The following is an 11,334-nucleotide window of genomic DNA, read 5'->3' on the forward strand; positions in this document are numbered from 1 at the left end:
GTGACAGTGTTATGGCCTAGATAAGTATAGTCTTCATGATATATGGATGTGGTCCCAAAGTAATTAATATAATATTGCAGAGCCACTGAAACGGTAGCTGTTACTAGGCTGTAAAACTAAGGCAACACCCAACTTACAAAAACCTCTGAAAGACAACAGAGAAGCACATACTCAGGACAGATTGTCCATTAGCCATGTGTCTCACAGCTTGATAATCAGAATTAAATACTGCCATTCTTTAGCCAGATGTTCTCCTCGATAGCAACCTTCTGTGCTTCCTTTCCATTACGTATATAACGCATGGGGTATGAATTTTGTACTCAGGTCAGAGCTGTAGAGATTACCTCAAACAAGAATACACCTTCTCTCACATTTGATGGAGTGACCATCGTTTGTATTTTTCACTCCTGCCAGGGTTGATTGTTAACCTTTCCACAAGTCCTCCCTCCACAGAGAAGTTAACTTAGGTAGGATTCAGCATTCTCAGAAATGGCAAAGTGCTGTTTGACTGGCTTCACCTGGAGGAGGAAACACCTACAATTGGTGTCTGAAAATGCATCCTTTAGATTACACTGACTGAAAAGATATTTTTCTTCTTGAAAGCAAATAATTTTCCCATAAGCAAGCAATGCTGTTGATACTGCAGATTCGAAAGTGCTTTATTCATAGTATTTTCCTGACAGTCCATGCGAAATTGGTTATGTTCAAAATACTATCAAAATAAGCAAACCATACAAGATGTTTTGGTACAAATTTATTTCTAGAGGTCTCTTGATAAGCTTAGGTCTAGAGTAAATATAATATTTCCTAGCACATGTTGAGAAATATTTGATTTTTTTCCCCTATGAAAGTTACGTTACCTTTAAAGGTAATTTCCAGTTATTTCTCTTTCAAGATACTGTGTTCAGGAAAAGGAGCAGACAGCTTTGCACTTTAATTCAGTTACTCTTCATTCATTTTACATACTCCCGAACTGTGAGCTCTTTCAGGGAAAAAACCCGTACGGGATCTTTTTTTGCCTTCCATTCTTCCAGTTTCTCTTGCAAAGACAAAAAATCCTTGCCAAGCTCATATGCCAAAGTGATCATGGCTTCTAACAACGGGATATAGTACTTGTGACTGTTACGTGCACAGAGGTGCGATAGAGCCTTTTCCCCATATTCAAAGGCACTTGCTGGGTTTCCCAAGTCCTTGTGGCACACCACAATAGCACAGAGAGTAGGCACAATTGTGACAGGGTTGCCTCTTGTCAGCCTCTCCTGCAGACCGATGACTTCTAACAGGATTTCCAAAGCCTTGTTGTACTGGCCGCCCCGCAGGCAGCCATATGCTTCCTGAAGCTCAGGCTTTGTTAAAAAGTCAATAAATTTTTTTGATCTCCTGATATATTTCATAGAATACAGAAGCCTCAGGTAGTCTTTAAAGGCTAATTTTCTCTCATGGATTATTTCATCTGTGAAGTTCCCAGTTAGGGCTTTTTTTGGAAAGGTCACATCTTCCATTTCCTCACTGAAGTCCTCCAGAAGACTTCGGTGCAGTTTCTCAAAATCAGAATAGCGCCGTTCAATTACAGACTTGTTGCTGTCAAAGCTTCCAGTTTGCAAAATTATGATCTTATACATCTAAACAACAAAACAGAAAAATAACATGAGAAGGACCATCCTAACCCTAGTGCAGCCACATCTCGGGTCTGTTAGTGCTTTGAAAAGTCTGCTAGTATACTGCTCCTGCTGAAACCCTCCTGTACCAATTTTATGCATGTAATCTTGTATACTCCTCTGGATTGATGTGGAGCTGCTAAATTAGATGCTGGTTAGTATAACAAACAGTGTAGGGCTGATCTTTGAGATCTGTAGCCATCAGATTAATAATTCCCACCTCCAGCTGTTTTGGATTTTTGTCATCATATTTAGCCTTTGCACATGAGTGAGTTGTGGATATGCAAAGCTCTAACAGATCCTGTTGTGCAAAGTGCTGAGGAAGGTGGACTAGAAGACTGATATGTATAAAATCCATTGATCTGTACAAATATTTTGTTTGTAACAGCCATGGGTGCTGCAGTCGGTCATTGTCAGTGAACAGAATGGATTTCCCAGACTTAATAGTGAATGCAGTGTATTTTATGTTGGCTGTAGTACTCAGAAATGTTGCTCGTATCAGACATTTCTAGGGATTTGGAGGCATTATTGATGCTGTGAAAGAAGGAATATTTGGCATTAAAATTTAGTGTATACAAAAATAAGATGGAACAACTCTGGAGCTGCTTTTCCCCTCCAAATCATTGTCCTGTAATTCAAACTTACTTGGCATGTAAATAATTCAAAGAAGTGACATTTCTACAAAAGTCTGTGTGTGCTAGCCCAAATCCTTCACTAACAGCTAACAGCAACACTGTCCCATGTTATCAGTTCTTGAGAATATGGCTTCTGCAGCTCTTTGTTGGTGTAAAAGTAAAATAACTAATGAATGTGATATCCAAAATAGCTGCAAAATAACACTGAGCGTTATGTGTTGTACAAATATATTCTCCATTGGTCCTGATCCAAGTACAGTATTGTTGAGGAAGGGCCAAATATCTGATATGCGTAAACCAGTGGAGCTCCAGGGAGGCCAGCTTAGCTGTGTCCCTGTGCAACAGCCAAGGGCAAGGACTGTTGGCTTGCTGGCTTTTGGATGATGACCATGACCATCACATTCAACTTTCTCCTGTTCTCACTGAATTACACAGGAATTAGAACAGTTTAATGATCATGAGTTGTTTTCAGCACTGATATAGAAGGGTGCAAAACTGTACTAGCAATGGTTTCTTTCTGATTCTATTCCTTGATTTTCCTGAAAGATAAATGCTCTGTTTTAATCTTCATAAATGATCTTTACAGGCACTTCTTGAAAGGTTTGTAAATTCGAGCTGACTTCTCTGATCTCTTTTCATTTGTAGGCACTGTGACATTTTCCTATAGTTTGCCCTGCTCCCTGCTGAAAAGTGTATATACTCTTGAAGCATATCCAAAGCAATCATATGAGCAATTTTTAAGGTTATCATTTTATCAAGGGCAGCTAAGTGAATAATTTACAAGTACTTGATTTTTTTTTTCTTTATGGAACATGCATGAGAATGGGGAGAAATGCCATTTAATTAAACTGTCATTCAAATTGGCTCAATTTTGTTGTAACATAGCTACATTTAACTACCTGCACGTACACCAAATGATAAACTTGTCCTCTTACAGCTGTACTAAAATATTTTTAAATTATTCAGTAAGCTGGATACTCTCTAGCATGTGCAAGACAGTAGCATCACACATAGGTGTGTATAGCATGCAACTGGATCTTAGGACAGTCTCTAGAATGTAAATGTACCTGCTTTAAATTCTACTGAGCTGCATCACCCAGCATCAGCAACACCAGTATGATTATTAGCATTTTTAATCTATAGATCTTAGAGGTTGTTGCAAACAAGAAAAACATCCCTTTCTGAGCATCACCAACCAGAACTCACTCTAGCTCAGTGCTCTAGAAGTCTGAGAGTAGAATTAGAAAAAAAAAAAACGAATCTCACTGCTGGGAGAAAGGATATCAGAAATCCAACCTGTTCTTTGTTCCTGCCCCTCATACTCATTCTTCACTACAAAATGCAGAAGAAAAATGACGTTTAATGGAGCTCTAAGTAAGGAAGGGGAACAATCCCAGAAGAGTTCTAGCTGGAGGACATCTTAAGCTTTGTCAGCAGCAAACTTGAGCTAACATAAATCTTCAACATGGAAGTTATATAAATATAATGCTGCTGTTAGAGCAGTCTAGCTCGGTGCAGGTGTAACCACATTGATATTTTTATACTTGTGTGAATTTCTTTAATGTTGACAAGCCTTTAGGTGTAAAGGTATTTGAGTACTAATTTGCTTGATATCACTTTTCTACTGCTGCAGGTTTTATGAACCAATTGTCAGAGGGTTTCTTAGGGGCAGATTCCACCAGCTATGCCTACGTGAACAGTGAGAACAGGTTCCACTCAGTATGATCACGGCTTGCAAAACTCAGGCACCAGAGAGGCTTTCATGTAGTGAAGCATGCTGTGTGCTGTGAAGATCCCTGTAGAGTGAATCAAAATTAATGATCTTCTTACATATTCATTTTTTCACTTACCACATATTTAGATAAGTGGTGCTCTACAATTCTGGTTGATGGAATTTCAAACAGGAGTTTGACCTGTCTGCACTGGCTTTTTTCATTCCTCCAGTATTCCTGAAGCTCCTTAGTGGTCATTGAAGAGTTGGGACTTAGGGATGCATTGGAATCTAAAAACAATATATTCAGTGTTTCAAATTATAACTTTTGTATGTGGAAGGAAACCTTTTACACATTTATTGTGAAAGCAGAGCTTAGAATTTCTGTCAGTGTAAAAGCAAAACCTAAAGCATGACAAAGTAAATGATTTCACTGCCAACAAAGACAGCTCCAGATTCTCTGAGGAAGGCTGTAGTGCTCTGGACTATGAATGACAATAAACTGGCTGCAACACATAAATTTATCTCGTTATGGAAAAGCATTGACAATATGCATTGTATATCCATGTCGTAACCTCAGGCACAGTCTGAGCAGGAGGTACACGTCCCTGTCCCACAAGCAGCCCTACAAACCCTGACTTGCTCTTTCGAGTCAGATATTTCTCTGGGCTAAGAGAAGATGAGGATGTTTCTATGATTGATAATGCAATGCAGATGCAAATTCAGACTTACACTGAAATACTGACCATATTCACATATTGTGAAGTAACAGATTAAAGCCGAGAATACATCAGCATCCTAACCTTAAAGGAGAAACTCAAATAACCAGTGCAGCTGAAGGAGAAATTCTCACATCCTCATTTTCTTTTGTAGCTGAAGTGATGCCACAGCAATATTTTATTTGTGCACCTCCCTCCCTCTCCACCTACTTACAGTAACAATCATGCAAAAAATCCCCACCATGTATGCACATGTAAAAATGTAGGTCGGCTGGCTGAAGTGTTTGCTCACAGGAGAATTTGACATAGCTTTTCAAAAGGGTGAGTTCTCTGCCTTTGAAATACGGTGACAACAGTTTTCATGAGGTGCCATACAGGCTACCAAAGTGGATAAAAGAAATGGAGTATCTGTATTTCAGTGGGCACAGCATTCTCCATCTCCTCTCAGCAATGTCTCTGTCAATGCAGTCAGCTGAAGTCAGTCCAAAACTTATCCAGCATTCAGACAGAGGAAATGAATGACCACAGATGAGTGGGAGGATAACTGCTTGATGCAGAAATAGAAACATGAAGGCTCTGTAGTACTTCCTCAGTGGCCCCATTTTTACATGTTGTTAATCGTTTGGTCATACAGTTTCAATTATCAGTGCCTCTGGGGTTTGGCTGACTCTCTACAAAGCATAATTTCTTAAGAGAGAGGTGCTGTTTATGACAGCTTTACAGGCTGAAAATCTTGATGAAATCGCATATATTATGGGTTATATTTTACATTTTATTTAACAACATATGACAGTAATATTAGGCACAGTAAAAGCCCAGTGCTGCCTCTTCACAGGGCATGTGAGAGACTACTGCTTCAGGGTAGTATCAGTCAAGCCTGGTGTCCTTCCTTACTGATACTGCTTTAATACTGGATAAGCATTTTATAAATAAGCATTTTTTTATTATTTTAAAGGATTAATAGCTACATAAAATGAAAGGATGGCATCTACCTTGGAGGTCTCCTTTTTCTGGATTTTCTTTGCTCAGTTCACAAGACATTTCAGCTTCGGGTTGATTCTGTTCTTCATCAGGAGGTGCTGAGATAGAAAATGTAGCAACCCTGCTTGCAGCTTCCAACAGCTCTCTTTCTTCTGTGCTCTCTGAGTCCTGCTCCATTGCAATGCTGTCACAAAAGAGTATAAAAGGTGACATTACTTAGTAACATGCCTTCAGAAGATCCAGGCTGGTTATCTTTTTTATTGGCTTGCTCTCTGCTCCCTGTGAACATGTATGAGGGCAACTGTTGCTTCATGGGAAATAAAGGGAACCAATGAAGAACATAAGCATCAGTGGAGGGCGATTTATTCTCCTGGTATTTTGCCCTCAACCTCACAAGTATTACTTCTGATCTAAACTCAGATCTCTGAGATTATTGATATCTATAGCAGCCTGGCTATCCTATATTGATAGAAATTACTGTTCTCAAGACTCCCAAACTTGCCATCTGCTCTTAATCATGTTGTTGGCCTATAAGGCAAACTAAGGCGATATCTGTAACAGTAAAATATTTTTGTTTTATTTCATAGTTTCAGGTTCTCTCCAGAGATTTGTCAGTGTATGTTGAGAACAAAAAAAAACTGAGCCTGATGACACCTAGGTGGAAGGTGATCAGAGTTTTCTAATTATTATGCGTTGCATTTTCCTGTTACTTGTTCTTTTAGCCCATATACTGTGCTGCTGATAAGTTTGTAGGTCTGTCCTTGGACAGACATTTCACCAGATACTCATAAAATGCTTAACAAAATCTACTCCTGATCCATAGAGTGGATTGGTTATTCTGCTATGTAAATGTCTCGTTAAGATTTTGTTGTTGTTGTTAAGTAACTACTCAAAATGTCATTGTGTTCTACTAGCAGTTGAGAATATTTAAAGAGCATCCTAAGAGCTCTGCCAGGGGATTGTGTTTGGCTAGTTAGCTTGAGGGAAGTGTTCCTCACAGTTCATCCAGTGGGTGAAAATCAAATAACATGAAAACCTGCTCTAAAATAAATCCAAGTTTCCTTGCTATAAATGTAAAAATAATGTGCAAGGAGAGGTTATTAAGCAAGGCAGGCAGAGGTGTTGCTACATATCATTTTGCCACCACTTGTCTACCACACAGTTGAGCAATGCCTGGCACAGAGGTGGGGAAACTCCTTTAGCAGACCTATTGATTTCTGGTAAACTACACAAGAAAAAGCAATTACTTTCCCCTCTGGAAATAATGGAAGTGCTTTCCTCTTAACAACAGCCTTTCCTTCGCCTGCCTTGGCCAAACAAGAATGTACACACTGTCATTCTCATTATTAAGAGCATCATGTTCCCTTATTTTTGGAATTTGGACTAGGGGATGAAAGTTCTCGCTGTTCTAGTCCTCAAAACCTCCTTCTGAACATTACAAGTAGCCAGACATTTCCAGCTGCTCAGCCCTTCTGATAGCTGTCACAGTTTGTTCCAAGAGTATAACCTTTCAAATCTTTGTTTTTCATGTAAGGATAATCTCATATAGAGCAGATCAAATGAGAATTGAGAAAATTTTTCTTGCTTATGAGTTTGTCTAACCTGATAAGCAAAAGTGTATTTATATTCAAAATATACATCTTTCTATATATGTATAGTTAATGTTCAATACATATAAATATATGTGCATACACGTGTAAATATAACTGTAAAATATGATTTGTCAGAGAAATACTGTGATATGCAAGACTTCACATGTCTGCCTTGAAAACTACTCGTACTTCACAGAAACATGTTGTTTCACTTTCGCATCTACAAGTCACTGTAAGCAGTTTTAACTAAGCAACTATTTTTTTAACACTAAAAAAAAAAAAAAAAAATGTTAAACAATTCAAGGAAACCTGCAACAAATGACACAATTTTACTTTGATGAGACACCGGGTCTGCTCTCTGTCACAGTAAACACCACTCAGATTGAGTTACGAGTAACAGCAGAAACCGAAGTGCACAGAATGCTCACCTGGGGAATGCTGAGGAGGTTTTAGTTGTGGTGCATTTGTAGTCCGTATGAAGTCAGGAGAGGCCTGCTCTGCATTTTAAAAAACAGAAAAATATGTCTGTGTGTGCTTTGAGCAGGCACATTCTGTATGTTACAAAAAGGAAGGAAGTAGTCTTGATTAAATCAGACTTCCTCGTCCAATTGGCTTGCTGTTTTGGTGCATTAAATTTTCTATCTGCTTTGAGCAGCCCAGCTACTGTCTGCAGACAAGATGCAGCAATGCAGCTCCAGCCACGAGAACAGGGCTGCAAACCCCAGTGTCAGTCCTACATGTGCAAATACAAAATGTGGCAGAGGAAAGAGCTCAACAGTCAATGCGATTACAAAATCGATGAAAACACATCCGCATGGGTTTCTGAAGCCAAAAAACCCCACACTTAGCAAATAAGAGATTAAGAAAAACGAGTCAAATATGTAAATGCACTTATGTGGAAAAATAGGCCCTGTAGGACATCTTTAAAATACAGACTTAACATCTAGTTCAGGAAAGAACATGCAGATAGTACCACAATAAATAGCCTTGTTCAATGTAAAATTGCACTTCTGACAGAAATCTGAATTCCACACAGTCCTTAAACATGTGATTGATTTAAAATATCTGCTTAATTGAAGTTCAAAAAGGAACATTATCATATTTGATGTGACTACTAAGCTTGAAATGAACTTATGTGTGTGCCTAAAATTAATCCTGTGCTTCAATTCTTTGTTGAGCTGAGGACAAAGTTAAGAATGATGCATTAATCCACGTGTCCAGTGGCCAAGATGCTTCCTTTTGTAGTTCACTTCACTTTGGAAATTCGCTTTAAAGCATTAGCATAGCTATTTCTGGGTAAATAGTGTGGACGCTATCTTTTTAGTAATGTAAGTTTCCCTCTTGCCAAAGCTCACTCAATGAAAAACCAAGAGATTTTAATGCAGCACAAATGTGGGAGGCAAACATCCAAAGAACCACATGGATCCTGCCCCACACATTCCTTTAGAACAAACAATTTCAAATAATGTAAGATCAGGGCCAGAAACTGACAATGTCTCTCTTCAGCTTTATTCACAACAAAGAACAATGCCAACTTTAACTTGGACTCTGTTTAAATGTAGACGTTTTGCCAAAATTGCTGTCAGAATGATGAAAAATCGCTCCTATGCAACTGCAGCCATACTGGCAAAACCCCTAGCATAGATGCTGTTACATTGGCAGAGTCCTTCAGCCCATTTATCATGTTCCATGTGGAAAGTGATTTAAATTATACCAGAAAAGAAATCTGTGTTTGCCAATACAGCTCTAAGGTGTAGCTGTACCAGCCAACGCTTTTAAGTGTAGACAAGGCATGGGTTTCTGGCTCAAGTCTCATTCCTTTAAAGTTAGATTTACGGGTTTGGTTACAATTGTGAATGAAATCCAAGGAGGATTCCAGTGCATTTCACTCATGCTGACAGTTCACAGACGTATCTGAGCTTTGAATTCTGAATTTGCTAATTTATGTGTTGCCAAAAAACAATGTATTATTTCATGGAGCTTTGTGCCCTTGTCCTGGTCTTGATGAAGGTGATGGAAAAGGAGAAAGTACATAATGACCTCTATGTTGAATTATCTCAGAATGAGTACCTCCTAGTCAAATTAACCTGGATGATTAAAAAGACGTGAAATCTGCTACTACAAGCATGACTGAGTGATATGGGATAGTTTACAAACCAAAGGTGTTCTGCAGGAATGCTGCCTGCCTTGTCAGCTCAGCTGTTCTGCATACAGCTGATTCCTGAGGCACCCCCAGGACCACTGCCATGAGAGGACCAACCCCATGAGCAGTGTCACCCATAGCATGTTATCTGGCTGCTCCTCCTCATGCTGCTCCCATTCACTTGGGCTTGGTCCCCACAACCCTTGGCCCTTCACTGGGACTGTTGTTTGTCTAGCAGTGTTTTACTTTTTGGAATGTCTGCTTGATTAAGCACATTAAAAAAAATCTACAATATACATTGATGTTTGCTAGCAGAATGCATAACTGATAGCTCTTTCTTTGTACTTTCAGTTTCACTTTCAGCAGTCAGATACTATACAAAGGATTAAGCAGCAGCAAAGGAGAACATTCACAGGGGCAGCATACCATTCTGAGAAGAAGGAGTGCTCTTACACTGTAAATTAATCTGACTACTCATAAAACTTTGGTAAGTTTTAATGAAAAAAAAAAGTGCTCTGTCATATTCAGTGATGAAAAAAGGTTGCTTATACACTGGCTCACTCAGAATTTCTATTCTGTACAAGCACTGACTTTGGCTGGCATACGTAAGAGCACAGTATTAAATGTATTTACTAAGGGATATGGAAAAATAATGTTCTGCAGTAACATAGGAGCAAGGCAAGGTTAAAATTGATATACTGCAGTTCACAGAGTTGATTGTCCTAGAAGTTTTGTCCTCCATACATATTTAAGAGGAAAGGACTCATTTTAGGAAGAGTTGCCTAAAACCTGGTAATTAGCCACCAGATGAGCTAGCCCTGTGATGTCACATTAAGGATGCCTGCAGGGAAAGAGCAGTGTTCATGCTTCTGATGGTTAAAGAACCAGAAGGGACTGCTACAACAGTGTAAAACATCGTGTCGATTTGGGCACTTAACATTTTCCCAATCTGATAGTTACAAAAACCCCAACGAAGAAAATATTTAAACCTCATATTAGCTTGAAAAATGATGAGATAAACCAGTGTTACATAGGAACTGCACTTTACTACCAGATTTTTCCAGTTATAACAGGCATTGTGAACTCCTGTTTGGGTTAAAGAATATGGTTGTAATTCCCTGTAATAAAACCTCTTCAGCTCCAGCCCCATGAAATACAGCTTCAGATCACCTCCTAGGGCTTGTGCTGCTTTTCCGTCTCAGGCTCCAAGCTATGTAACTAATCCTTATTTATTTTACCAAATCATTCGTTAGAACTGTGGGTAATGAAAAATACCAAGAGGAGACAGAAATACCCAACATGTTTATCCACGTCCTCTTCTACCACACAACTAATATTTAGAAAGTGCTCTGATGTTGTCTTTGATGCTTCTGCAGGAACTTTTCCTCTCTTTTTTCTTTTACTGCAGCTGCATAAATACCTACTGCTTCCATGTTTGAAGAAGAAGAAATAATCATATGTTCTGCACGAATGTTCAGCACTTTTGGGTACTGATAAATGTATAACATGCTACTACCCTGGCACAGCACAAAATACTGTTCCATGAGGTTCATATAACGTTTAGTTGTATGGTGGTGTAACTTTTGAAAGTGGAATTTGTTTACAATGCTTCATTATTACAAAGCATGGTTGTTGTTTTTTTTTAAATCAAGAGTGCAGTTATAAAACACATTGTGCCACTTAATGGCAAGTACCAAGTGCTGGCGTTACAGACAGGGTTTCTAATATGAAAGAAATGCAACAGGCCCATTTTACATTTCCAGAATCCTCCGTTATACTTCTAACGGAGTACAAAGGAGCTGCAAAGCAGCAGGCGTGGTCTGCCCTTCATCTGTGCTCCGTCGGTGGCACGGAGCTGCAGCTACAGTGTCATATTAGCTTGGGTTATGTTTCAG

At 39.0% G+C, this 11,334-nt stretch overlaps 1 protein-coding gene across 1 annotated transcript; it reads right to left on the reverse strand.

Annotated features, from left to right (window-relative positions):
- Nucleotides 1-651: 651 nt before the first annotated feature.
- SNX20 (sorting nexin 20) lies at nucleotides 652-7,858 on the reverse strand. The gene is made up of 4 exons (XM_065733239.1): nucleotides 7,725-7,858; nucleotides 5,716-5,888; nucleotides 4,144-4,295; nucleotides 652-1,622 (listed from the first exon to the last, which is right to left on the reverse strand). Exons 2-4 carry the CDS (start codon nucleotides 5,879-5,881, stop codon nucleotides 954-956), a joined length of 987 nt encoding a protein of 328 aa, XP_065589311.1. The 5' UTR covers nucleotides 5,882-5,888; nucleotides 7,725-7,858; the 3' UTR covers nucleotides 652-953.
- Between the last annotated feature and the right edge of the window lie 3,476 nt (nucleotides 7,859-11,334).

Source organism: Cyrtonyx montezumae, unplaced genomic scaffold (genome assembly GCF_038088225.1).
Source record: "Cyrtonyx montezumae isolate F1298 unplaced genomic scaffold, pur_monq_1.0 scaffold_17, whole genome shotgun sequence".
Classification (NCBI taxonomy): Eukaryota; Metazoa; Chordata; class Aves; order Galliformes; family Odontophoridae; genus Cyrtonyx; species Cyrtonyx montezumae.

Bases quoted from the DNA above. Each gene is read 5' to 3' on its own strand.
- SNX20 (XM_065733239.1), bottom strand. From the start codon at position 5,881: ATGGAGCAGGACTCAGAGAGCACAGAAGAAAGAGAGCTGTTGGAAGCT. The intron at 4,296-5,715 runs GTAGATGCCATC...TATTGTTTTTAG, and splicing joins AGAAAAAGGAGACCTCCAAG to ATTCCAATGCATCCCTAAGT. The intron at 1,623-4,143 runs GTAAGTGAAAAA...TTTGTTGTTTAG, and splicing joins ACCACTTATCTAAATATGTG to ATGTATAAGATCATAATTTT.